We start from the raw sequence: 28,000 nt of genomic DNA, 5'->3' as shown, positions 1-28,000 counted from the left end.
GCCGATAATATAATTTTTTTTAATATAAAAGAAATACTGCTTTAATAAAACATTTAAAATATATTTAAATAAAGCGTTTAAAATAAATCTTTTCACATGGTGTTGAATTTTTTTACATAAACTATTAATTGTTCGACTGCCCAAGTGCAAATGGTTCATATGGGGGAGGAGGCTCAATGGATTGAAGCTCAGATTCATATGTTTCATACGGAGGAGGAGGCTCATTAGAGTGATCTAAGTTGATTACCCCCATTTCATTAAAGAAATTATTAGTTTGAGTTGGAGCTATTTCTCTCACCGTTGTAGTTTGAGATTCAGCTGTACAAGTTATAGCAGCATTGCGTTCTCTCCTATTGTTAAAGGGCATAATTTTTTTCTCTCTTGGTTTTAAAATAAAAAATCAATTGAAGTTAAATATTTCATTCGATTTAATCTTACCGTTTTTTAAGTCGATGTAAGTAAAAAATGACGGTAATTAAAATTATAATCGCTCCTATGGAGAGACAAACAAGTACAATAGTCAATGCTTGACTTCCAGTCTTTTCATCCTCTACATTCTTTTTACCATCAGGTAGAAATTTTACCCAATAATCGTTATAGGTCAAAGTTCCTTGACTGTATAACCCGGCTTTTATTGAATCGATTGCTAAAACTTCTCCATCTATAGTAGCTATTACAAAACTCAAATGCAGCATTTGGCTTTCGAAATAGAAACTTAAAACTAAAGCTCTTAATTGGTTGTTAATTCTATTTTTTCCAGTTCCATTTGAGTTTGGAGTTCTATGAAGATAAATAAATTTTCTTAACTCGCACATTTTCTTTGGGAAAAATTTTATAATTCATAGTTATGTTAACATTTTTTACATCATAAAAAGTTTAAATCTATAACTATTAAAATTTAGGAACTAACGGTTGGGAAGTGTAAAAAGTGAGGCAATTATCGTTATTACAGTAGTTATTGAACAAAGATCTCAACATCTCTTCGACATGAAATTTTTGTATCTAAACAGAAAAAAACGCAGATTTTTGTAAAATCATACAAAATATCATCATAATATTTCTAACAGTGGGCATGTAAAATACTTTTAAAAATTTTGCTATTAATGAAACCAACACTGAACGCAATACAAATTGTAATTATCATAATTAACTCTATATTGATTTGAACAATTGAAAATCCTTTACATTACATCCAATTATATTATTATCTCAAAACGGTCCTAAAACAATTTAGGCACCTTTAGAACTTTACTAACAATATTCATAATGTTTATAAAATTGAGACTTTGTTTTCTAATAAGACAACTCGTTCAAGCAGCAGTTACTATTTAAAAAAAAAAAAAGATTAAATTTAAAAGTCCTTTCTGAAATTTTTTCCTTTTATCTCTAAGGGGATGAGCTCCATCACTTTTATTCACTCAGGGGGCAAGTCTTTGACTCTTTTTATTCAAAATATAATCATGAAAAATAGTTTCACTTTGCTTAGCTAACCTAAAACACAATATTCATAAATATGTATTAACATAGATTTTTTTTTTTTCAAATAACTCTAGATAAAGTTTTTCCAAACTAAAAAATATTTGTGAAAGAACTCACCTTCAAGCTTGATGTTTCAAATTGTGCCACAATTGTTTGAGATTCTGAAAAATAAAAGCTTAAAATGACGTAATTGTTTTTTTAAATGACTTAAACTTAGATTTTAGAGTTTAATTTTAGATATGAGTAGGAGTTACATCATTTATTGAAGAAGCTTCATCGTAATGAATTTTAGATAGGAGTTAAAATGACGTATTTGTTCTTTAAATGTCTTAAACTGAGTATGAGTAGTAGTTACATTATTTATTGAAGAAGCTTTACACACCTGCCCGGAGAGCCTCAAAACATAAAAGTCATGCTCAAAAAATAAAACCAATTGGGTTTTGTAGCCTATACATCCATGTTTCAAAAAACAAAACAATTGAAACCATCTGCCTACGTCCAAGGAAAAAAAATGACTTTGAATTTTCTCATGTTATTGTCTCCTTTCCTATAGGTATAAGGAAGAAAAGATGATACTTATTTATGAATAACTATAAAATTTGATAGATAATTACTAGAAAAAATAAAATGTGATAAAAAATAACCATATAAAATAAACAAAACGAAACTAGATTGCTTTTATTGTTAATCCATTTTAAATTGCATAACCCTAGGGGTATCTTTACCTGCTAATTCGCTTTCTTTTAAAAGTCAAGTGTTTTAAACTTTTTTTTAAGCCCATATTTTTGAATAGCTAGGTCCTTTTTATTGCTTAGTACTTAATGTTACAGTGTTATATATTTATGTCATTTAATAGTGAAATAAAGAAGCTGTAAAAGCATAAATTTTTTTACTAGTTGCTGACAATAAATTATCCATTGGATAATTCTACAACTTCAAATCCCAAAAATCCCCTGAAAAGATGTTCAGATTGTCACCACTACCCAGTAAGCATATGACGTTGAAATAACGTTGATCAACGTCGATCAACGTTATTTCAACGTTGTTTCAACGTTGTGTGCTTGCTGGGTAGGGAAAGGCTTACCTCATAAATGCTACTCGATTTCTTTGAATTTAAGCCTTAGAAAAAATTTCTACAGAGAACAAAAAAGTTTTTGAACAGATAGCCTCTGCAACTATCAAACGTCAAGAATCATCACCAGGTTAGACAATCAGGCTGTCAGTGACTAAGGGAGGTCGTCCATTACCTGTTACCCTCGGTAACTTAAATTTTGTATCATTCCTGTTTTAAATGGTCCCATTTAGTCTATTCTAAGATTACATTTCATAGCAAGGTTTTTTAAAATTCGTCTTTAGGAGCATCATGCTCAAAATCAACAACCGCAGAAAAGTATAAGTTAAGTGCCCAAGACCTGGTGCAAATTCAGCAAGCTACAGGCATGTCTAATATTGTCAAAAAACTCATCAGGCGAAAAAATGCCACACAAAGAGTACACAGTTGTTCTGTAAAAATCTCTCTGACTTTCTAGCAGAAATTTCACTTAAGAGACAACTTCAAGCAGGTCATCTCATAAAAGTTGGGATTGAAGGAGGCCGAGCCTTCCTAAAGCTTACTGTAAGTCTTCAAAGAATGAATGATGAAGAAGATTCAAGCAGTCCACCTTCAAAAAAAATTGTTACCTCTCAAGTTCTAAAAGACAGTGGAGTTAAAAAGCAAATTCTAATTGCAGTTGCAAAGGATCTACAAGAGAATTACAGCAACATCAAAAACTTTATTGAGCTTGTTCAACCTGGAAATGTAGACTTTGTGGTCTCGTGACTTGAAAGTTGCTAACATTTTATGTGGTTTGCAATGCCACTCTAGCTCACATTTATGCCTATACTGTGATAGTGAAGCAAAAAATTTAGCTGAAAAAGGTGTGCTCAGGACGCCGTCTGATCTTCAAAATTGTTACACAGACTTTCTTTCAAAAGGTGGTGACATTAGGAGGGCAAGATTTTTCAACAATGTTGTCCATAAACCACTTCTAAAAGCTGATCCAAGGAAATTCATTTTCAAACTAATTCCCCCAATGGAACTTCTGAAAAATATTGAAGTGATAGATCAGATCTTTGAGAACCTAGATTCATCAGTTTTGGCCATCATTGATGCATTCAAAAAATTCAGTGCTGTTGTTAAAGCCTGCTATGGAAACGTCCTTGACAAGGAATATGAAAAAAAAATTGATTTGAAGGATTTGTAAGTGTTACCCTAAAAGTACACATCGTTTATTTCACATTGATGTTTTTATCAGAGTGAAGAAAAAATCCCTTGGCATTTTCAGTGAACAATCTTTAGAAGCTCTTCATCACAATTTTTCCGTTCAGTGGCAAAGATACAAACATTCAAAATTACATCCACAATATGGAAATTGGCTTGAAAGATGTGTAGTTGAATACAATAGCAAGCACATTTAGGTGAAATATGTCTGTTGCATCTTTAATGAACATTGAAACCTTGCTACTTTAGAGTAAGTGTTTGTGGCAAAAAAAATCAACTGAGAAATTACCAACTGATTCAAAAATTTATTTATGAGATTGAACCCATAGTAAATAAAACCTATAATACTTAGAATTTTGAAACAGCCTTTGCCAAAGTTTAATTATAAACACTATTTTAATAGTTTTTTTATTTTGCGACAGTGTTTTAAGTTTAGAAATGATTCAAGTTCAAAGAAAAAATAGTGACTAAAGAAATCTTTTCTATTAAAAGTAAGGGCAAAATGACTGACAAGTTTAAAGTAACAATGATTTCCAATACATTGACTGATGGCTAAATTTTTTATTTTTAAAGCCTCTATGATTAGACTATGCATATCAATAATAGTAATATCAGTTTTATTATTTATTTCTTATTTTTGAGTGTGTCTTTTTCTGTTTGAGGCTCTCCGGGCAATAAAGCAAGGAACAAAAAAATATCAAAAATATAAAAAAATACGCTTTGTTTTTGCTTTAGCTTCTGCTTTACGCGAAACACTTGAAAAAATCATAGTCGATGGAATGGAGTCAAAAAAACGTATAGAATTTTAAATGCAGTCCACCTAAATGGTAGGTCAACGAAAACAAGTGTTAAAACGTCAAAGGTACTGATATATATTTATACCCAACGTCTAAAGCAGTTTAAGTTTAAACAACTAGGGTCGGTTTAAACAAAATTTGTATTTTGTTATTTATTTTTTTTTTTTTTTTTGTTTTTTTTTCATGAGTTAACTCTACTTTTTGCAAATTTGAAATTACCTTTATTATAATAAAACCACTTTTGTGGATTAAACTTTATGTTTAAAATTTGCAAATCACATCAGCTTGATATTTACATCAGCTCATTTTTATTGTCTCTTCATGGCAGGCAATGATCATTCCTCATAGAATATGGGCCGTAACATAACAAACAGAGTTTCCTAACCAGTGTAATCTTCTACAGTTTTTTCAGGACACTTTGGTGGCTATGTTTTTTGTAATATTTTTCAATTGGGGCATATTTCATGAAATGTTGTTCTTCAGTAATGAGATTTTCAATTTCACTATTGCCATTTTATAATTCAGTCTTTCTATTTATTTGGACATTTATTTAAGTCAGCTTTAGCTTATGGTTTCAGAATCTCAGCCCTACTTTATTGTTTCAGAATCTCAGCCCTACTTTCCAATTGAGTGCTAAATGGACGTAATTGATTTCCATATGTTTGTGATTAAGAATGTAATCTGGAGTAAAAGGATTAAGAATGTAATCAGGAGCAATAGAATGCTTTTAAAATTGAAGGTAATTGATGCTTTTAAAAAATTGATACTTTTAAAAAATTGATGCTTTTAAAATTGAAGGTAAATATGCTTTGTTCCCTTTTTTTGAAGTATCTGAAGGACATTGCTCTCATCGTTTGCTCAGGGATGTGTCTTCTAGGTCTTGCTAAGCGCGATCCAGGTCCCCTAAACAAGCAGACTGATAAGAGAACACATATTAGAGTCCTTGGCATTCGAAGAGTGATAAAAGGACGTTGGGATGAGAAAGTTTGATATTCCAAAAATAAACTTTGACTCAAACGACTGCATTGAACTAATTTAATGGTAGCGGAGTTACTTCGCTGCACAAAGTAACTGCGCCACCAATACTGAATCATATGACCACAAAAGACTTGAAAAATATGCTGAAAAAACCTATACCAACTGATTGGGGTTCTACATAGTTTTCATGCAACTCATAAGCTGCGGAAAGAACAGTAAAATTGGTTACGGAGGCCTCAATGAAAGCAAGTAGCCCATGACTGAATTTAGGTGCAAGAGACAGTACAAAACCTAAAGACCTAACAAAATACGCATTTTTGTACTTTTAATTTTGAATACTTATTTCTTTATTCTTATATATAATACTATGTGAGAGTATGAAAATTCTGTTTTGTATTTGACAAATGTTGGTTAGATAATGAAAAAGCAGTGTATTTGTTTAATGTATATTTTAAAATCAAACTCATAATTTAAAAGATGTTCAAATAAGTAAAAGTCATACTTTAAAAGATATTCAAATAACTAAAAGTCATACTTTAAAAGATATTCAAATAATTATAAGGAATCTTACCTCTGCAATTGACACATCCTAAATATGACGAGAATACATATGTTTGATATAAAAACAAACATTTATCGACCGTCGCTTCAATGCAATTTGTCAAAATACTGTGTTTGGGGAGTTGATAAAAATAATGGCAATTATCATTGTCCATTCGACTTGTTAAGCATTGGTTGTATGCTAGTTTATAAAAAAAAGGCAAATGTAAGTTTGTAGTTTTTAACAAATGTAAAGTTTGTAGTTTTCACTTGATATAAATTGTTACAATTAAAAGTATCGATATCAGTAAAGCCGAAACAAATGGTGCACACAACTGCATGAAAGATAAAACAGTCATACAATTGAAGTTTAATTATATCGCAAATAAATATTAATGCAATCGTGTGTTTAAACTGAAATTTAAATTGAAAAGAAACTTTTAGTTTTTCTCTTTTAGTTTCAAACCGAACACTGTTCTTCATTAGTTCCAAACCGAACACTGCTGGTTTCATTAATGTTATCATAATCTATGCAAACAATTAATTATTGTTAAAACATCAGTTGTTGCAGTTTAGGTGTAACATCCTTCTCAACAGGGACATAGCTCTATTAGCATTGTTTCCATACAAACCTATGCTATTGTACCCTCATATCAGTATGTAATGTGTTTTCAAACAGCTTCGAAAAGCAAGCCAATTGCATAAAAGCAGAGTAAAAAGTTTACCCACATAAAACTTTACCTACAAAATTTACCCACATAACTCCCATGATCATCAGGAGCTCAGGTGGAGAAAGAAACAAAAATAGAAAAGTTTTTTGATCTTCTTTTAAATGAATTAAATACTCATTAGATTTTTATATTCCTGCATTTCCTTTTTTTATTATCAGAGCGACGCGTAGTGCGGTAGAGAAAATCTGACCGAATCTTTAGAAGGATTTTTAGGAGAGCTTTCAGAAGATTTTCAAAAAGAGAGATTTGGAGAATAGTGATGTTTAAGAAAGAGTTAGAGAAAAAATAGTAAAAGATTATTTTCAAAAAGAAAGAATAGATTTTTAAAATGAGAATAGTTCAAATAAAGGTAGACACAAGTTCCAAAGTTGGCAAGAGAGTATTTTTGAGTGACGTTTGATTGCACATTATCGTTATTTGTAAATATTAAAAGAGTATATTTGAGTTATTTTATGAAGTAAAATGAGGAAGATTTCTAGTAATTATCTTTTTTTTTTTTTACTATGATATAAGAAATATTATATTTTTGTAAATTGTATTGGGATTTTATTGACAAGCGTACGTTTAAAATGTTAGAATAGTCTACTGTTATACGAACCGTTACACGAGTTACATTCACCAACAACATTAAGGCCAATCCAACAACCCAATCATAAACACTTAAACACTAATTGTTCCACCTGTAGCAAATTTAGGGGGCTTACCGACCATTTTTAACCAACTTCCAGGCACTCGAGTAAGTGCATCGGCTAAGTTTGACTCCGGGGGTACAAGTTTGATATCCACTCTGAGTTTGAATTCGTCCACAATATTTGTTATGGTCTGAAGCTGTCTTTTAATCAGCATTTCCTTTGAAGGTTTTGTCTTCAATCTGGATTTTCCAGCCAATGCATCGGTGACCCAATAAAATACTGCTTTTAAATCAGTACAAGTATGCAAGATATTCATCTTCCAATTGAGACTAATGTTTAGTCCCTTGATTGCTGCGTCGAGTTCCGACATGCTTATTGGTGTTATATCATCTTTTTTCAAGCAACTTCGATTATATTGCCATCAACTTCGACACTCACACTAGTGAAGTATCATCCACCCACACTGTTGCCTCGTTGCCATTAACATTCTAAACTCATTTGGCAGGATCGTTGTTACGTGTTATTTTTACAATATTTTTTATCATTTTTTCAACAAAATTGCATGGTATCTTTTCAGCCTATGTTTTTATAGGGCGTTTGTTGTTCTTTTAACAAAGAAAGAAGCTACACGTAACCAACCACAAGCAGGATAATTCCTTGTCATCTTTCTTCATAAAGAAGAGATCTAACTCCTCAAGAATATTATCAATCTATGATAATGTTTCTTTCCAGATCTTTTTGTCTTGTGATTGAAATTTGTCTAACACTGTTTTCGTTTTGACGGGCGCAACGTTTAGGCTTAATCCCAAACTTGTTAAACAAAACCTTTGCCCACGGAATACAACAGTTTGTTAAGCCTAGAGTTTCTCATTGATTTTGAGTGGCATGTAGGCCAAAGATAAACCAAGTTCTCTGACTGTTTTTTATCTTCTAGCAACCTCGGATCAATACTTTTAACTGAAGCAACAGCACATTTTTCGTCCCACTGTTTCGCTCCTCAATCATAAGTTGTAAGATCGTCCATGCAAGAACTCGATCTCAGCATCTGTTGAACTTCCTCGGGGATGCTCGGGGAGCCCAGCAACAAAGGCACATGCAATTGCATTGTCTGGCAGCCCACCAATTAGGATAGATAATTCTCGCAGTTCCGAAATAAAAACATCAACTTCCTCTCTATGCTTTAGTTTTACCACACGTGCCAGATCAGTTACACCAATCACTTTGCATACCAGTTCAACCTTTTCCAGTCATTCTACAACTAATTGTTGATCGTTCCCACTAAACTCTGGAATTAACTTTAAATCAACTTTAGTCGATATTTTGCGGAAATAACTTGTAGTTTTACATAAAAAAAGATTTTTAGTTATGCTAAAATGCAGATATATCTATGTGAAGTTCAACATAATTTATATACAAACTAAATCCCTTGACATATACGCGTAGGGTAAGGTTGCCGATATTGTACCCCCTAAGACCAAATTTAAAAATGTAGACAATCTACTGAGTGGAAACGCGGATTTTCAATTGGATTTCATAATTTAGGGATTGTTTGTTGTAAAGACGTTAAAAAAACTCAAAATTTAAAAAGCGTTAAGTCTCGGAGAATCAAATTAAAAAAATAGCGCCAAGAGTACGATTAAGGAAATAAAATCCTTAATTGTACCATTGTAATCCAATATTGTATCACTTTCTTGATTTCAAATACTTTACAACTTCGCAAATATTTTATGATTTTAGATTTAAGGGATTAAAAGAACTGATTAAAACGAATGGTTTTTATAAAATCAGCCATTGGAAATATTCTGATATAACATAACATAACACCTAACTGCCCATAATATAATGAAATGAAGTTTTTTATTTAACAAACTCTATGCAAATTGAATTTTTTTTTCTTCTGGAAAATGTCGAAAACAGGTATCACCACATATGGTACAATTTTTATTTGAATTATCTTTTTAGTTGATATGGGTAAAACTGAATTAGAGAGTGCATCTTTGTAAAGACTACTTGTCAATACAAGAGTAATACTGAAATTTTTCTTTTTTTGTTTAAGTGGCGAAATTCGTATTAGAAGATGGGTATTTCTTTAAATGGAATCTCAAAAGGGATTTGTTAAACTTTTCACGCCATTTTTAGCGGTCAGAATGGTAGCATCGGTACAATTTAGGATCTGCCTTGAGGTACAATTTACGCAACCAACCTGACATTCAGTTGATTAAAAAATTTAGCAACTAATAATAAGGTATTTTAAATTCTAGGTAGTTATTTCGAATTTAGATAAATTATGCTTTAATATAAATACACTGAACAAATCTTATCTTCTACTTTCTTTAGTGAAATACGCTTGGCCATAAATCCCTAAAATAAGAAATCTCCAATAACAAACCAACAAAAGCTTACTCCGGCCTTAATGCAGTTGGATGACAAAAAAAACACTTGAACCCTTAATTTCATTCAACAAAGATAAAAAACAAATTAAAAAATTTCTTTTGGGTTGTAAAAATAACGAGTTATGTTAAAAGTACAATATAGGCATCGGTACAATATTAGCAACCTTACCCAATCTTTTTATGCATACAGTTACTTACAAGTAACGCTAATTGATCATTTGCTATAATTACAAAAACTTAACAAAAGCTAAGAAAGGTATTTCTCACTGATAAATAGTAAATTAAAAAACTTATTTTGGAATCTGGGAAATCATCAAATAGCTTTCCAAGATAGTCATACGCCCTCGGATAGGAAACATCCGAAGAAACGGCGTTGTTAAAAAAGATTTTAGAGTAATAAAGAAGATATAACTCTATAAAACTCTTATTTTACAATTATTTTTGGTAAAAAAAAATTTGAATTCTTTTAAATTATGGTCATATTTTAATGAAAGTAAGTTGATACGAAAATTGAGATACAAATAAAACCCATGCTGCACAAACCAGTACAGCTGCAAAGAATGATAAAATATTTCATGTAATATTTTACATAAGTACAGTTTGTATTTGTGGCAATGCCGTAGGTCAAAAAAGAATTTGAATAATAATGATGGCACAGAAAAAATTAACGACATCCGCAATTGAGTGAGACTACAAAACGAACTGTTTGAAGATTTGAACAAAGCTGCTTAGAGATTTATGGTTTATTCGAGAATCATGGGACAGATGAAATCGTCATTTACATGTCGATATAATAATACGAAATAAATATGCACATTAAAAACAGTGAATTTTTCAAAAACACAACTGAATATACGTTATTCAGTTGTGTTTTAGAGCAGTGGTCCAGTTGTTACTGAATAGCCGGTACAGGCCGATACGAGCGCAGTTACTTGGGTAGCAATATTATTGCATAAAGTTATCTTAACAAATATAATTGCTAACTCGTTAAGCAATTGGACGTTTAAGGACGTTCAATGTTTACTAAGGACGTCTAAGGACGTTCAATGTTTACTGGGAGAGTTTGTTTTTGAGGTTCCTCTGCATAACATTTAAATAGTTTAATCAAAATTGCAAAATAAAAACACCCTTTTTCAAAAAGTACAAACCGTAGTTCGAACAAACCTTACCTTGAAACTTACTGATCCATATCAAGAAAAAGGAAATTTCTATTATCGTGACTAAGTCTTTTCTCATCATCCACAAAATTTTTTAACACAGCTTTTTCTGAAAATATACAAGTGCATTCCATCAAGCACACGATGCACAACATTATTCAAAATCTTATGAAAATCCTATTAACAACTGGCTATAAACTGCCGATATTTTCCAGAAACATTAACATATTTGCGAAGCCTTAAATATTTAGAGCGTGTTGAAATGGTAACCAACCAAATTGCAAGTAATTACGCGAAAAAGCAAATTAAAAAGTCTGATCAAAGTTTTTTTGATTATCATTTTTCCCGTGTCACTTAAGAGTTTCGAAACTTCTATAAATAGTAATAATACAAGTATTACGAAACAAATAAGTTTCGATCAGACAAACTTTCTTTTTAATTAAAGTACGAAAATATTAATCTGTTTTTTGTTAAAAATAATGAAGTTAAATCCTCAAAGCTCAAAACCTTTTCTCAAAAACTCTTTTGTTGATTTCTTTACGTTAAAGTAAAATAAAACTCTTTTTAATATCAAATTTTCGATTATAGTAGGTTACCTTAAGCCTATATAACTACTATAAAATGCGGGTTCTGGCTCATTTTCATTTTTGATCTCTGTTCTGAGATTTTTGTATAATCGCGGGTTGAAAATGTTTTCCATCTCCGTTCTGTTTTTTTTTTATAATCGCGGGGGTGAAAATTTTCTGGTTTAAAATAAAAAAAAAATCGGTCAACAAAAAACATTTTTTTCATGACGTGATAAACACGCGTAATGAAAAAAAATTTAATGGCTGTAAAGGTGTTTAAATGTTGCGCGAAAAATTTCTTTTATTCTTTGCTCTTGTTTTTGTTCTTGTTCTTGTTCGAGAATTGATTTGTACCTTTCAATTTCGCGCCATCCTACTCCTTTGCTCCTTAAATATTCAATGGGGTCAAGTGTTTTTATGCTTTTAATTTTTCCGTCCTCATTTCGCAAGATCCTAGTTTTTCCGTTCATTTTATTATGCCAAGAAAATTATTTAACTCAAAAAATTTTTTTTAAAAAGGATTTTTGAGAATGGGTCCGAGAAGCAATCAAGATAGGATGGGTACATATTTTCTGTCTCTTTTGAAGTATAATCCATCTTTGAGTGAGCTTTCTGTGACCCAGGGTGTTAAAAACAGTCCGTCTCCTTTGTATGTGGCAATTTTCATTCCTTTTCCATTGCTTTTGAGGTAAGCAATACCATTTCCAACAATTTTTTCGATCAAAGTGGGCGCAAGAGCTCCCAATAAAGGTTAAAGAAAAGGAAGAAACCCTCCTTCTGATTTTATTCCATTTCCTAAAATTTTGTCGATCATATTGGATCCAAGAGAAGAGGCAACCCCGCCCAAAGCGGCCTTACCAAAAACTGGGACGGCTTTAGCTGTAACCCTTCCCAATAAAGGTAAAAGAGCACCAAGAAATCCTCCTTCTATTTTTGCGTTGTGTTCCAATTGAGTTTTGCTCATTTTTATGGTGACTCCAACTCCTCGATTGAGAGCGTCCACAATTTTTCGATGTTGGCTTTCTGTTAAAAGTGAAACGTCGTTTCCGTGTAGATTATCTTTTGAAATACGGATGCTAGCGGGTTTTCCTTCAATGATTGATTTTTTTATTTTATCGATCTGTCCTTGAGACACATTTAATTTGACACGAATGTAATTGCTCATTTTTAAAATGCCGGAAAAAATATTTATTTCACTTCTCGAATGTGAAAACGGATCGTGATGTCCTCGCCGCGAAAGTCGATTAGGTTACCGTTTTGATCGACAACGCGTGTGACCATCGTGGAAATTTCTGGTACTTTGACAGGGAGGTAAACCAAATGGGTGGGTCTTTCGATGATTTTAAAGCCAGGACCCACAGAGGGGTAAAAGGAGTAAATGCAATTTAATTGTGATCCGTTGATGTATGCCGACCCGATAACGTTGTTGACGATTCTGATCGTGTTGACGTTTGTAATTCTGACAATGTCGTCGGACTCGTATTCGGAATTGGAGTCTAATTGTCTTTTTGTGAAGCCCAAGACAGAGGCGATGCTGTTTTCGACGTTCAGGTCCATCATATAGTTCAATCCAAGTTTGATGGTTGATTTTAAAGTGTTTGAATTGGATCCAATCTTGATGTTTTCTGGGGAGTAGCTGATTTTATTTGCGGCAACCTAGCTTGCGCTTTGAGATGCATAATTTTTGATTGTGTTTGAGACGGTTTTTTGCAAATAATTGTTGATGTCGATAATGTCGTAGCTTCCTTCTGGAATGACGACGTTTTCCCAATTGGCACCGTTGGTCATGCTGTACCGGAAAGAATTGTTTTTGCTGGTGATGTTTGGAAAGCTGTTGTATGTCTCAAGACCGAGAAAAGCCATCTCATATTTTTTTTCTTTTTCAAAAACGATTTTGTCCAAAAATTCTGTTATTATTATGTTGGATGTTCCATCCACATCGATGATTATGCCTGACATTTTTTTAATGGGTGAAAAAATTTTTTAAATGGCTTCTTTTGGAAAACAAAAATCATCAAGTCCGCGTCGATATTTTCCATTGCATTTTTTTGAGGTTAAATCGATAACAGCAAATCCGTGATCATCCTTCCAGCATTTTTTGCAAAATTTTAAGAAATCTTCTTTTGTCATGTCACCCTCCACGTGTTCGTTATAAATGAAGTTTAAACTTGTTGGGCCTTGTTTAAAGAGGCAAATAAAATTGACGTTGTCTCGAATGGTTTGTTTTGGTAGCTTGAAATAATTTTGAGTGAGATAAAAGCAGTCGACGTTAGAGTGCCTTCCTCGGAGATAATAATCTTCGCACTTGCTTTGTTTGGTATTTATTAAATCGTCAAATATCATTAAATTTTTTTTTGTTTGAATCGAGATCTGCAGGGTCAGGTACATCGTCATCATTTTCGAAAAAATGGCACTCTATGTCTTCGTTTTCGGGTTCGTTTTTGGCTTCGTTTTTGTTTTTGGCTTTGTTTTTGTTTTTTGCTTTGTTTTCGGAATAGTTTTTTGAAAAGTCGTTTATGACAGATTCATGGTTTAAATTTAATTTTATCATTTCTTTTTGTAAATCGGGAGTGAGCATATTTAGAATAATCTTTTTTTGCAATTTTTTCTCGAACGAGCTTTTCAGTATTTTGTACTCGGGTTGGAAAAGAGATTTGCCAAAAACTTGCAAATGGTTGTAATCTAACATTCCAGGCTGAAGCAACAAATTGAGAACCACCGTTGTTTTCCCGCAACCGGATTTACCAACGATGATTCCTAGAATGTTTCTTGGTAAAAGCTCGCTATTGTTTCTTTCATTTTCTTTATTAATAAATCTCAAATCGATAATTGACATTTTTTTTTTAATATAAAAATAATTATTTTTAAAAAAAAATGTACTGCGTCAAATGTAAAAGGAAAACAGAAACGATCCATTTGAGAAACGAGAGGACAAAAAACAATAGAAACATGATAAAAGGGACTTGCGACTCTTGTGGAACGACCAAATGCACGTTTGTTTCTTCGACGGCAAAAGGGGGTGACTTGGTCGAATCGATCAACAATTTTTCAAAAAAAATAAAGCTTCCGTGGGCAAAATTTCCAGGAGAAATGCATATTCCAGGAATGAATTTTGCAGGGCCTGGCACAAACCTGGACAAAAGGCTTACATCCACCGACATGTACCAAGAGTGGAGCAAACCGGTGGACCGAGTGGACAATGCAGCGTACCACCACGATTTAGCCTATAAATATTTAAACGACGTTAAAAGCAGAAATTTGGCAGATCAAATGATGCTTGAAGAAATGAACTCCATTCTAAACCCCACTCAAAAAGAAATAAACGAAAGAAAGCTTATCGAGCCCATCATCAAAGCCAAAGCCAAATTCGGACTGGGTGTCTCAGCTAAAAAATCGAAGATTTTCCATGGATCTGAAGGATCTAAAAAAAAAAATTTTTTCAAGATTAAAATGAACGGATCAGCTTGCAGAAGAGCTTCACAAACCGGTCATTCGCTATTTTAAAAAAAGAAAAGTGTTTGTGAACGACATCGATGAAATATGGGCTGTCGATTTGGTTGACATGCAATCGTTTTCAAAATTCAATAAGGGCGTAAAATATTTGCTCATGGTGATCGACGTGTTTTCAAAGTATGGGTGGATCGTTCAATTGAAAAGCAAAACGGGTCTTGAAGTGGCTGAAGCGCTGAAAAAGATTTTTGAAAAAAGAAAGTGTGCCAAAATGTGGGTGGACAAAGGAAAAGAGTTTTACAACAAGCACGTGAAAGCGCTGGGTGTTCAATTATATTCCACTGAAAACGAGGAAAAAAGCTGTGTAGTCGAGCGATGGAACAGAACGATGAAAGAAAAAATGTTTAAACATTTTTCAGCCAACAGCACCAATAAATACATTGACGTTTTGGACGAAATGGTGAAAAATTACAACAGCACAAAACACTGATCCATAAAAATGACTCCAATTGAAGCCAGCGAGGAAAAAAATAAAAATATGGTCTGGATGAACCTGAATGGAAAGATACAAAAAGAAAGACCAGAACCAAAATTTTTAATGGGTGACAAAGTGAGGATCACAAAAAAGAAGACCAATTTTGAAAAAGGGTACACGCCGAGATGGACCGAGGAGGTTTTTACCGCATCAAAAGTTCAGCGAACGGATCCACCCACGTACAAGGTTACCGACGTCAACGGTGAAGACATTCAAGGAACTTTTTACGAGCAGGAGATGCAAAAGACGGATCAGAGCATATTCAGAATTGAAAAAATAATTCACAGAACAAAAAGCAAATCACTGGTCAAATGGAAAGGATACCCAGACTCGTTCAACTCATGGGTGGACAATAAAGAATTGATCCGTTTGAAAAAATGATATAAAAAATTTTCTTTTCATATAAAAAAGATGAATTTCGTGACGATTGAAAATTTTGACGACAGCAAGCTATCGGTTGGAGAGATTTATTCCGCAACCAAACCAATTCAATACCAAAAGATTCCGCTTTTTTATGAGTACCCCTCTGGAAAAGGTCCTTTTATTCTAAGAACCCCCGTTTTGTTTTCTCTGGGTGTGTTTGAGAACTGCAGTTTTAGAACAAACGAGCTGGAGGGATATTCCATGTCCTTTCTCGGTTTCAACGAAAAAAACGGAATGAGCGAAAATGAAAAAAGGTTTATCGAGGTGACTGAAAAATTATCAAAATTTCTTCGCGAAAAAGTCAAGGAAATGATTCCCACTTTGAAAAAAGGAGGAAGAACGAAAAAAATAACGACAGAGGATCTGTCCATTTTTAAAAACAAATCAGATAATCTGCATGCAGCGCCCATTTTTTTCGGAAAATTGTTTACAAAGAAAAGTGAGAAAAACATTGAGGTTTCTTCTTTGTTTTTCAAAAAGAAAACGAAAGAGCTTGTGAAAATGAACCCTTTGGAATATGTTCGACAAAAGTGCTATGCCGTCGCCTCTTTGAAAATTGAAGGTGTTTTTGTCGGAGCGCAGATCGAGTCCATTTAGGTAAGGATTCCCGAAGTGGTCATTGCAAAAAATGCACCATCAGTTCAAAGCATCATGGGTGACGATTTGGATTTGGGAGAAATGGAATCTGTCGAAGAAATGTGAAAACACTAAGAAAAAAATGAAAATAAAATGCGTTAAAACATTTTCTTTTCATATAAAAAATGCATGCCCCTCACAAGTTTTATAAAAACGTTTCCTCGGCAGAAAAACATGTCGATTCGAGTTTGGAGATCTCGAAAATGTATTTGGGACACATGGATGAGAGGATAAAAGAGTTGGAGCGATTCAAAGAGTCGGATCGAACCAAAAATTTAGAAAATTTGGTGGAAAGAATCAAAGAGCTGGAAAATTTGGTGGAGATAATCAAAAACCTGCAAAAAAGACATCCCAAAATATTATTGTTACGAAAAAAAAATTGGATCACCCAAACTGTTTTAACATAAATGCGCAACACGAGATTTTTGCTCAAAAAGACATAAAATTTGCTGCTCTTTCTAATACAACAATATCATTGTCCGTTGGACTTAATCTATTCAGAGGCATTGCAGTCGTCACTTTGATGCAATCGATCAGCGAAAAATCAAACTTTAACAAAAACGATGCCATTTTTTCTGAGCCTGTGGAAGACATCGTTTTGGATATAACCAACAACAGTGTTAATGACGTCATTGTCAAAAAAGGCGAAATGCTTTGCAAAATAAATCACATCGATTCGAATTAAAAAAATCTGCCTTTGTTAAAAAGATGGAGATAATAAAAAACACTGGAAAAATTTATCCAGTTCTTCCAACAGCACCAACCGATGGAGCACACGTTTACCGCCTTCAAAAAATAGGAGAGATCCAAAAAGAAATGGAGGATGAAAAAGTGAAAAGAATGGCTTTGAGCAAAAAGTATCATCGAGTGTCAAAAATTATTCGTTTCGTAGACGATGGATTGCAAATGGTGTGCATTGGTTTGGGGATTACAGGTATTGCACTTTTGTCAACCGTCGTTGCTACCCCAGTTTCTATTGCGTGCGAGGGGATTGCGGTTGGAATGGGTGCTTTGTCCATTTTTGGAAACCATCAAAACAAAAAAATGATGATAAAGGCTGAAAAGCACGAAAAATTAAAGGTTCTTTCCGAGTCGAAATTGAACACGATTAGCGATCACATTTCAAAATCGCTCATGGACGGGTTTGTGAGCGATTCCGAATACGAACTAATCCTCGGCGAGCTTCAAAAATTTAAAACCATAACCGAAGAAATCCGAACAAAAACAAAAAGCAGCATTGACAAATTGACCTAAGAGTCGTTGATTCAAAAAGGAAGAGAAGAAGCCATTCAAGCATTTAATAACCTTTACAAAAAAGGAAAATGAGCGCAAACGCAAACGCAAACTCGTTTTTGTTTAAGTTTTTTTCTCCGTATTTTAAAAAATGGAGTTCTTTAAAATACATGACCCAAAAAAGAGAGATGAGATTGTGAAAAATTACATGGCCACTAGGGAGAAGCTTTACAATGAGAGCCTTAACCGGGACGTTTCAAATGCAAATTATCAGACTGATCTGTCAAAGTTTTTTCAACCGATGATCGAGAGCAACGAAAAAGTGAAAAACGAGATAAAGAGCATCGCATACAAAGAGGATGGAAACACTCCACTGGCCTTGACTTACCCAGAAAGCGAGACGTCTTTTGAAAAAATGAATGTTGGAAATACTGCTTTTGATTATTTGTCAAAATACGCAGCCAAAGCAGCTGTTGCAGACAGAGTGTTTGGAATCCACGCAAAAGAACGTGGAAAAATGTTTATTGGAGACAAAGAAATTTTTATCGAAAATAACGACATCATTATTGATGGAGAAAAGTATGAGGGTAATTTAGGTTTTTGGGAGCTGATCACAAGATCCAGACCTGATATGACAAAGGTAACAAACGAGGACTTGAAAAATTATGAAAAAATACTGGTCGAAACGCATGCAATGGAGAGAGAAGGGAAGCCAACCATACCAAAAGCTTCGAGAAGTAAAAAGTGGGAGAATATTGTTTCAAAATTTTGGGAAAAAAATTACACAAAAACGAGGGGAACAAAAGGTCGCGGAGTAATCATTCTCCCGAGCGATCCAAATGCACTTGTTCAAAGACTAAGCTTGAGCATCGCCGCTGGTCATGCTGGAAATATTGCATCTAGAAACGAAGCTGTGGCCATTTGTGACGAGCTTTTGAGGCAGGGTGAAATAAACAAAGAGGAATACTGATCGATTCAAAAATACATCGAGTCGTGAAACACGAATTTAAAAAAATATTTTCTCATTTTAAAAAAATGCTCATTGTGAACAACAGAAGATATTTAAAAAAGAACGTCGTCGGAGGAGGAGGGATCGTGGACACGTTTAAAAATTTTTTAAGGAGAATGATAGCATCAAACGCATCAAAGTCATCTCTTCATTTATTGAGGAAAGCAGCAGCAAGCGAAATTGGAAGAGAAGCGATCACCGCCGCCAGATCTGCAGGAAAAGAATTGGCCTCTTCAGCCATATCAAACGCCAGAGACGTTGCCATCGACAAAGGGAAAAAAGCGATTGAAAAAGTTTGCGCCAAGACGGGGACGATGAATCCAAACCAATTGGTTAACACAATTGTAAACGAAGCAGCAAAGGTGGATCCATACGCGTATATTAATCCGATGGAAGAGCTTCATAAAAAAATGTTTGGTTCGTCCATTCAAGTAAAAAAGAAAATGACAAAAAAGAACGCGGCTAGAATCCAAGATCTGGTCAAAATGGGGAGCGGGCTTTTGATTGCGTGATTTTTTTGACGAATCAAAAATGACATAAAATTTTTTTTCTCATTTTAAAAAAATGATAAACACCGACAGATTAAGAGTTGATGAAATGCCCGAGTACGACACCGGCATTGAAAAAGTTGATTTTTTCGAGTACCTTCCAACGAATCTCGATTTAAATTCTTCAGGATCAATCGTTTTTGATTGCCAGTCTGTGCAGACACTTCCGTCTGAGGCTTACATCCTCGTCGAAGGAGTTCTGAAAAAAGCGAACGGAACTGCTTACGCGGCAGCAGACCAAATTGTCTTGGTGAACAACGCCATCATGTATTTGTTCAGTGGCGTCACTTACGACTTATCAGGACAGCAAGTGGAAAGAGTCATGTATCCAGGACAGGGAACAACCATGCTTGGATTGCTAAAATATCCTTTCGGTTTTCAGCTGGCTGATGGTTTGAAGCAAATGTGGTATAAAGACACCTCAAACGCAACTGGAAACGCGGGGTTCATCGTCAGGCGAGACCACTTGTTTGCAGACACCACATCCATTGGTGCATTTTCTTTTAGGGTGCCTTTAAAGCACATTTTTGGTTTTTGCGAAACATATGACAAAGCTGTTTATGGATTCAGACACACGATCACCTTTACAAAAAAAGAATACGATGACGCCATTTACAGAGCGGGGACTGTTGGTACAGGAATGATCGACATCGAAAAATTCCGACTTTTCATGCCTCGAATTGAGCTGGATGTTTTGAAAAAATCCGAATTTTTGAATCTAATGGCAAATAAAATCTCCGTTCCAGTGGCTTACAAAGCAAACAAAGTCGAAAGGCAAGCCATTCCCGCTGGTCTAACAGAATTCACTTGGACCCTTGGAAGAATTACTGACAAAAGCGTTCCGAGATATATCGTGTTTGGTCTTCAGACAAACAGAGGTTCCAGTCAAACCGCAAATCCAGCCGTATTCGATCATTGCGATGTCAACAATTTTTTTGTGACCGTCAATGGGATTAAATATCCAAACTACAATTACGACTTGAATTTTGGAGAAAAGAAAGTGGTTATGGCCCATTCCGACGCGTTCACTTTTGACGAAAAAGATTACGGCACAAACGAGCTTGTTTGTCAATCAGGTTTGTCTCTGCTTGAATATAAAAATTTGTATCCGTTGTTTTTTGTCGACATCAGCAAGCAAAAGGAAAGAGTTGTTTCCGAAACGGCCGAATTGGTTGTCAACCTAAAGTTCCGAACGGCAGTACCCGAAAGCACCGTTATTTTCGCAGTGATCATTTCCGACAAATTGATCCAATTTGTTTCAGACGGAACCAACATGAACGCTGTTTATTAGGCGTCATGAGATTCTTGACAAAAATTGATTTAAAAATTTTTTTTCTTTTTAAAAATAAAACATGAGACTAACAAAAAATTATCTGAAAAATTTGCTGAGAGAAAATGGTGTCACAAAAACCTCAAACAATTTGTTGACCTTGATGATGATTGCGCTTGAGAACAATCTCGTAAACAAAGATTCGCTTTTGGAAGGTGAAAAAGAATGCAGACAGGTGGGTCGACCAAAAAAAGAAATAAAAACGCAAACGGAAAATGCGAAAAAACCGATCGACCCAAAATACGAGAGGCTTGGTTCGATTCGAAAAAAACCTGTGTCTGTGAAAACGACCAACATCGAAACAGGGGAGGTGGTTGAATACGGATCCCTTTACAAAGCGATGAAAAAGACGGGACATGGCTGGAGATATTTGGAGCGTCGAAATGGAAAAGTGGAGGATGGGATCAAGATTGAGATTTTCAATTCTGAAAAACTCGAAAACAGAAAAAAAACTCCAAGTCCGAAAAATTGATTTTGAGTTAAATAATTTTCTTGGCAATAAAAAAAAGATGGGTGAAACGAATGAAAGAAGGATTGAAGAAGTGATAAGACGGTTGGAGACAGAAATTGGAACATTAACTGAAGAAACGAGAAGACGGTTGGAGACAGAAATTGGAACATTAAATGGAGAAACAAGAATAATGGTTGATATAACGATTACAGAAGGGTCGGAAGAAGAGGCAGAAGATCAGGAAGAAGAGCAACGACAGAAATTAAAGATTAAAGCGTTGAAAAAAGCGATCCATAATGATAGACGTAGAGTGTGCGCTCCTGCTGCTTAATGTTTTTTAATTGAAAAAATCTCCAAGTCCGAAAAAAAATTTTCAATTCTCGGAAAAAAGAATTGAAAAAAAGTTCTCGGAAAAAAAGAAAAAAAAATTTTTTTCTTGGCATAATAAAAATGGAAAACAGAATGCGAAAAATCGGCAAGCCCGAAAAAATCGGAAAAACCAAAAAAATTGATTTTGAGTTAAATAATTTTCTTGGCAATAAAAAAATGGAAAACAAAATCGTCAAAGAATTGCGGGAAATCGCCAAAGCTCAAAAATTGAAAAATTATTCAAAGATGCGAAAGGCTGATCTCGTTAAAGCAATAAAAAACGCGAGACCTGTCATTGCTCCTCGTCCTGATCTTAGTTCGATCTCCCCGCGTCAAACTGTTCAAAAGCCTGTCATCGCCCAGCGTCAAACTGTTCAAAAGCCTACCATCGCTCCGAAACCATCAACAATTCCACAAAGACCTAACACGTGGAAACCAGCTCTTCCTAAAAAACCAACCCATTTTCAAAAACCTGCCGTTGCGACTGTTCCAAAGCCGTCGCAATATATCTTTGACGCTCCTGTTCCAGATTCGTCTCCTGTGATGACTCCTGGAGTTTTTTCAAGGTTTACGACGTCTGTGACAAATGTGGTCGTCAACAGTTTCAACAGCTTGCTTGAGTTTGTTGATCCGTACGTTCCAGAGGCGGTGAAGAGAACAATGAGCAATGTGGGGAACGAACTGAAAAAAAAAGTAGACCTCAAATCAACAGTCCTCAAATCAATTGTGCGCGAAGCAGTTTACAAACCCCTCATTCATTTTCATTTGACCGATCACGCTCTGAAGTATGTTGCAAAACAATTTTCGCATCAAGTCAAAGGAAACCAAAAGGATGCTTCTGCCTTTTTAGATTTGGCGAAAGACGGAGCGATAAAAATTCTTCAAGAGAATAAAAATAAAAAAGCGATCATTGTTTTGACATGCGAAATGGTGAGCGTTAGCCTTACTACGGGAGAGGAAGTGCATCGAATTGCTCCTTTTTCGTCAAAAGCTGGGATTATTTTGGAGTCGACGGATTTGGGAGAATTTTACGAAAAAGCAAAAGAGGAAATCCTGGAAAACATTACCAATTACAAAAAAACGGGCTCGAATTGCACAGTGTCCGCCATCTTGAAAATGGACATCAATTTAATTGAATACAGACCCATCGGTGGCCGGTCGTACATCCCTATCGACGATTTTCTGTCAAGAAAAAAAGCAATCATCAACATGGTGAACGAAGACAACGAATGTTTCAAGTGGTGCGTTACAAGGGCATTGAACATGAAAGAAAAAAACGGAGAAAGGATTGACAAAGACTTGATTTAAAAATCAAAAAAAATAAATTGGGAGGGGATTGATTTTCCGACCAAACTCGATCAAATCAAAAAATTTGAAAATAATAATTCAGAAATAAGCGTCAACGTTTTCGGGTACGAAAAAAAATCAATACACCCTTTGCAAATATCGAAATGCTTGAACAGAAAGCATGAAATAGATTTGCTGCTTATTTCAGACGAAAAAACAAATCATTATTGTCTGATCAAAAATCTGAGTCGACTCATTTCATCACAAGCATCCAAAAGAAACGTAAAAAAATATTTTTGCAGAAATTGCTCGCAGGGGATGGAAAGTGAGGAGGATCTTTCAAAACATTCGACCTATTGCAGAGAGCACAGCGCAGCACGAATGGATCTTCCTCTGAAAAATTCGTTCATGAAATTTGGGTACATAGAAAGGTCGATGAGGGTTCCATTCATTGTTTACGCGGATTTTGAAAGCTTTGTCAAACCGATGGACTCGTGTGAACAAAATCCAGACAAGTCTTACACTAAAAAGTTTCAAAGTCACGTTCCGAGCTCCTTTTCCTTTTACATCAAATGTTTTGACGAAACCATTTACAACAGAGGACCCACAATTTCCGCTTATTTAAAATATCTTATTTATCAAAATAATGCAACTTTTGTAAACTTATTTTTTTTTTTTATTAAATATTTTAGGAAGTCAAAGAATAAAAAAAAAAAAAGTCAAGAAAAACTTTGGTCTTTTTTATATCCATAAACTGTTGAAAAACCAATTTTAGTTTCAGAACTCTCATTTTGCAATTGAAGGGAGAGAAACTCACAGAGTTTTCCTTTTACTTTTATTTTTTAACTAAAATTTTTTGATATCAAATAAAAAAGGAAATAGTATAAAAAGAGCATAGGTACTCCAAAAAAAGATAAACTGATATACTAAATGTACAAAAAAAAGATAAACTGATTTATTAAATGTACAAACTTAGATTTTTAAATATCAGAAGCTGTTGGGTTTTTTTTTTATATAATTAAAAATCGAATTAAATAAAAATAATCATTATAATCAATAAAACAGTCTGGGTAAACAAAAAAAAAAAACCGGAATGAAAACGCTAAATTTCTGTTAGAAGGCTAAATTTCAACAAAACGCGGTCAAAGTCACCTAGCGTTTGGGAGCCATTCAATTAAAGGGCATTCAATTGTTTTGATAATAGACCAAAATTTGAGTTATACAATCCAGTATCCAGATGAATGCATGCACCTTAACATTTCTTTTTTTGCTTACCAAGGTTGAGACCTATCATTCAAATCTGCAACCGAGATCGTGTAAGAAAAGCAAAAGATTTTTTTTTTTTGTCAGAAGAGGAAAGGTTTATCATAGAAATGCCCGTAAAATAGTGAGAGAACATCGCTGTCTCTATTGAAAAGTGTTTTGTCTAGACCGACGGATAATAAGACGGTTGTTAAGCTCTGCGGGTCGTGTTTCGGAAGTTCAAGTTAGACTTACTAAAGAGAACAAACTGGAATATCTTGTGAGAGATGAAAAAAATGAGTCTAGGAATTTATTCAAAGATATAATTGCCCTAAACTCTTTATTAGTGTGTGTGTGTGTGTGTGTGTGTGTGTGTGTGTGTGTGTGTGTGTGTGTGTGTGTGTGTGTGTGTGTGTGTGTGTGTGTGTGTGTGTATATATATATATATATATATATATATATATATATATATATATATATATATATATATATATATATATATATATATATATATATATATACATACATATATACACACACCATGGCCTACTTAAATACACGGCCTTCTTTACTGCTTAAATCGAAAAAAAATAGGCCAGTTTAAAAATCGTATATTCGGCCGGATGGACAAACTTTCTCAAATTAATTTTGATTATCGCGCTATAAATTTTCAGTATGTATATCTGGCACAGGATAAAAAATTTTACGTTAGCTAGCTAAATCTTAACTGCTAAATTTCAATAAACTTAATTGTGAATACTTAATTGTGGCTTCTTTTTAGTATAAGATAATGGTTGCACCTCTAATTATTTCTGTTGTAAAGTAGTCTCAGTTTTTTGTTTTCCAAACTACAATGATTTGAGAAAGATATGAGTTATATTTTGCAATAGAAATTTTGGGACTGTCAAGTTCTGTGCATGAAATAAAAATATACAAATTCTCAAAAATAAGCTTCAAAAGTATAAAAAACTCTAACACAAACTGATTAAAAGTGAAACAAAATATTTTCATTTTTCTCTCTGTCTTTTTTTAAATGCAACTATGTTATCTGCAACAATTGAATCCCCGACTCTCTTTCTGGTGTTATTAAAATAAATATTTGAAATAACAGTGTGTATAATTTCTTTTCCATGACTTTGATGGTTTGAACATAAAAATGGTTGATACCCTTCTCTACTGCCAAGAACTAACTTTGCTGCTTTACGGTGTTGCATTTGAGACTGATAAATAACATCAAAAATGTGATCTAGCATAGCAAAACTGTCACAGACATATTCTAAAAGCAGTACTGATGGAGTTGTTAGCCCACCTCTGGATAATATATTTAAATAATTATAATCATTTAACTCCTGTTGACAATTTTGAGTACAAAGCAATTTGCAACATACTCCAAACTTCTTAATCAATTTTTTGGCAATAAAACCAGCAATATAACTGGCAACTTCACGAGAATCATCCGATAAAGTCACACAATCAAAATCTCTTTCTTTAATCTGCTCCATTAAGGATCTAACATGTTCTATATCTTTATCAGCATTGATATCATTTTCAAAAATGTCAATTCCTTCTTTTATCAAACTTTTTATTTGGATTATACTCTCACTATAAATGACATCTTTCAAACTGACAAGGAATCTGCCACCGCTCATTTGACGGTATTGTCCATATCTTCTTTCTAAGGGATCACTTTGAAAACGAGCAGTCAATATAAATTTGTACTTATCTTCCAGCAGATCTTCAATTAATGAAGCATGACATAATAAAGTTCTTTGCAGTGCTGATGATGTTTGGGGAGATAATGTATATTTCTCAAAATTTGGAATTTTTGTGTTTTTCCATTTGTTTAACCAGTCAGCAAAAGCTCGAAAAAACTCAGGTTTTTTATCATTTATAATAGCAGCATTACCAAGAAAATTATTAGAAAACTGATTTTTTGAATTTGTAATTGTCCACCATTTATTGAATAGAGTTAAGAATGATGCAATATCTAAACGGTCAGGAAAATATGAAATTATTGCTGCTGCTGTAGTTTCATGGAAGATACCTAAGGCAACACTGACATTTTGCTTCCATTTTCCAGGATGGACAACTTTGTTATTTATATTTGGTGCTTTTTTTAAACTTGCATCCAACAGACTGTCCTTTTCTAATAAATCATGAAATATTTTCCATGATATTTCTCCTGATTGAACATGAATTTCATCTTTGAAAGCTGAAAAATTAAATTCTGGAAAAATTAATCTTTTTTTATTAAGTAAGTTGTTTCGAATATTTTTAATCAGATGCACTGTGTCAAAGAATAAGTAAACTTTTTGTGATAGTACATTAATAAACAAACCATCTTTTTTTTCACCATGCGTATCAAGTAATTTTGTAAAAGAAGAAACATTTGAAGCGTGATTGTCACAAACAACACCTCGAACATTAAAATTATTTTTTATTAAAAATTGAATCAGGTTAAGAATTTCAGACTTTAACCAGTCACTGTTCAATTTTACAATTGGAATTGCTTTGACAATACAGGAGATACTTTCTTTGAAACCAACTACCATGAAAGAGACAATGCTTCTATAACATTCATTTTCCTCACTAATCCCAATAACATTGCCACCAGAATATTCAGCACATCGTTGCAAATACATTTCATCAAAAATTATTATAAGATCTTTCGATAAGTTCCCATTTTCATGTAGCAACTTCAAAACTTTCATAGAATCTATTTCACCTGATTTAAGCTTGCCTAACAAAGATATAGATGGGAGTGGGAATTCCTTCAGCAGTAAATGATAAGTTTGCAGTGAAGTGTACCGCAACATTAATGCATATTGAAGAACATTTGAAGAATAAATTTGTTTTTTTTTTATTTGGTGACTTTTGAGTTCTTCAAGAATAGAAGACAACTTTTCTTTTTCTGTACTAAAATGTGAATTGAGATTTTCCAGCATACTCCTTCTTTTTAACATACATTGGTGGGTTACTCTGAACCATGATGGTAAGGAAACTGGAAGATTTTTATAAAAAAGTTGGACATGTAAATTTTTGTCGATACGAATAGACTCAGCAACTTCAGGTATGTGTAGTTCATTTTGAATAATTCTATGGAACACAACACAATCATCAAATTTTGAAAATAAATATCCTGCTGGTGAATCAGCAGCTGAAAGGGAATCAACATCTTTAATAATATCTTTTAATAAAAATTTCTGATATTCATCTTCTTGAAATATTCTTTTAGCTGGTGATTTTCTTGGTCCAGATATAACTGGAAGAGAAGCAGTTGCTATGCTAGCAGGGTATATTGTAGGAACAGGCTTTAGGTTATACAGCAAACGAAATCGTTTTTCTGATGCTCCTTTATGTACAAACTTTTTCTCAAAGTGTTTTAAACAGATCACAGATGATTTTGTGACAGTCCAGAAATTTCTATTTACAAATCTAATCCATAACTTTCTTAAATCATCATCTTTTGGAAAACTGAAAACTGGAACTACTTCACCACCTAGATAATTGGAGGTACAACCAACAACACAGCATTTATTAACCATAATTACTATCTATTTATAAAAAGAAGCTATAATCAAGTATATGAGGTTTAGTTGATGTGAAGATATAGAAAACGCTGAAGTTTTTATCCTATGCCGGATATACTTATTTAAAATTTATAGCGCAATAATTAAAATATGTTAAGAGAGTTTGTCCATCCTACAGAATATACGTTTTTTAAACTGGCCTTCTATTTTTTTTCGATTTAAGCAGAAAAGAAGGCCGTGTATTTAAGTAGGCCATGCACACACCCACAGTGGGTTGCATAAGTAAGAGTCAGTTGATTTTTAATATGATTATTTTTATGTTTTTTTAAATTTTAAAGCAAACAAAATAGTTAAAAATAAAAATGTTTTAAATTTTACTTACAGTGGTATTATAAACAAAATAATTAAAAAGATTTTTTCAAAA

General features: G+C 33.6%; 1 protein-coding gene across 1 annotated transcript; it reads right to left on the bottom strand.

The window, feature by feature from the left end:
- LOC149891331 (uncharacterized) lies at window positions 1–27,719 on the bottom strand. Its single transcript, XM_090082078.1, has 7 exons — window positions 25,060–27,719; window positions 12,392–12,653; window positions 6,086–6,256; window positions 1,597–1,640; window positions 911–1,002; window positions 439–780; window positions 1–350 (listed from the first exon to the last, which is right to left on the bottom strand). The coding sequence occupies exons 1-7, from the start codon at window positions 27,589–27,591 to the stop codon at window positions 125–127; spliced, it is 3,669 nt and encodes a 1,222-aa protein (XP_089938204.1). The 5' UTR covers window positions 27,592–27,719; the 3' UTR covers window positions 1–124.
- Window positions 27,720–28,000: the final 281 nt, after the last annotated feature.

Source organism: Hydra viridissima, unplaced genomic scaffold (assembly GCF_058129835.1).
Source record: "Hydra viridissima isolate aposymbiotic clone 2 unplaced genomic scaffold, HvirCarnegie_v1 scaffold_3, whole genome shotgun sequence".
In the NCBI taxonomy this organism is placed as follows: Eukaryota; Metazoa; Cnidaria; class Hydrozoa; order Anthoathecata; family Hydridae; genus Hydra; species Hydra viridissima.
This window is presented reverse-complemented; position numbering and strand designations above follow the sequence as displayed.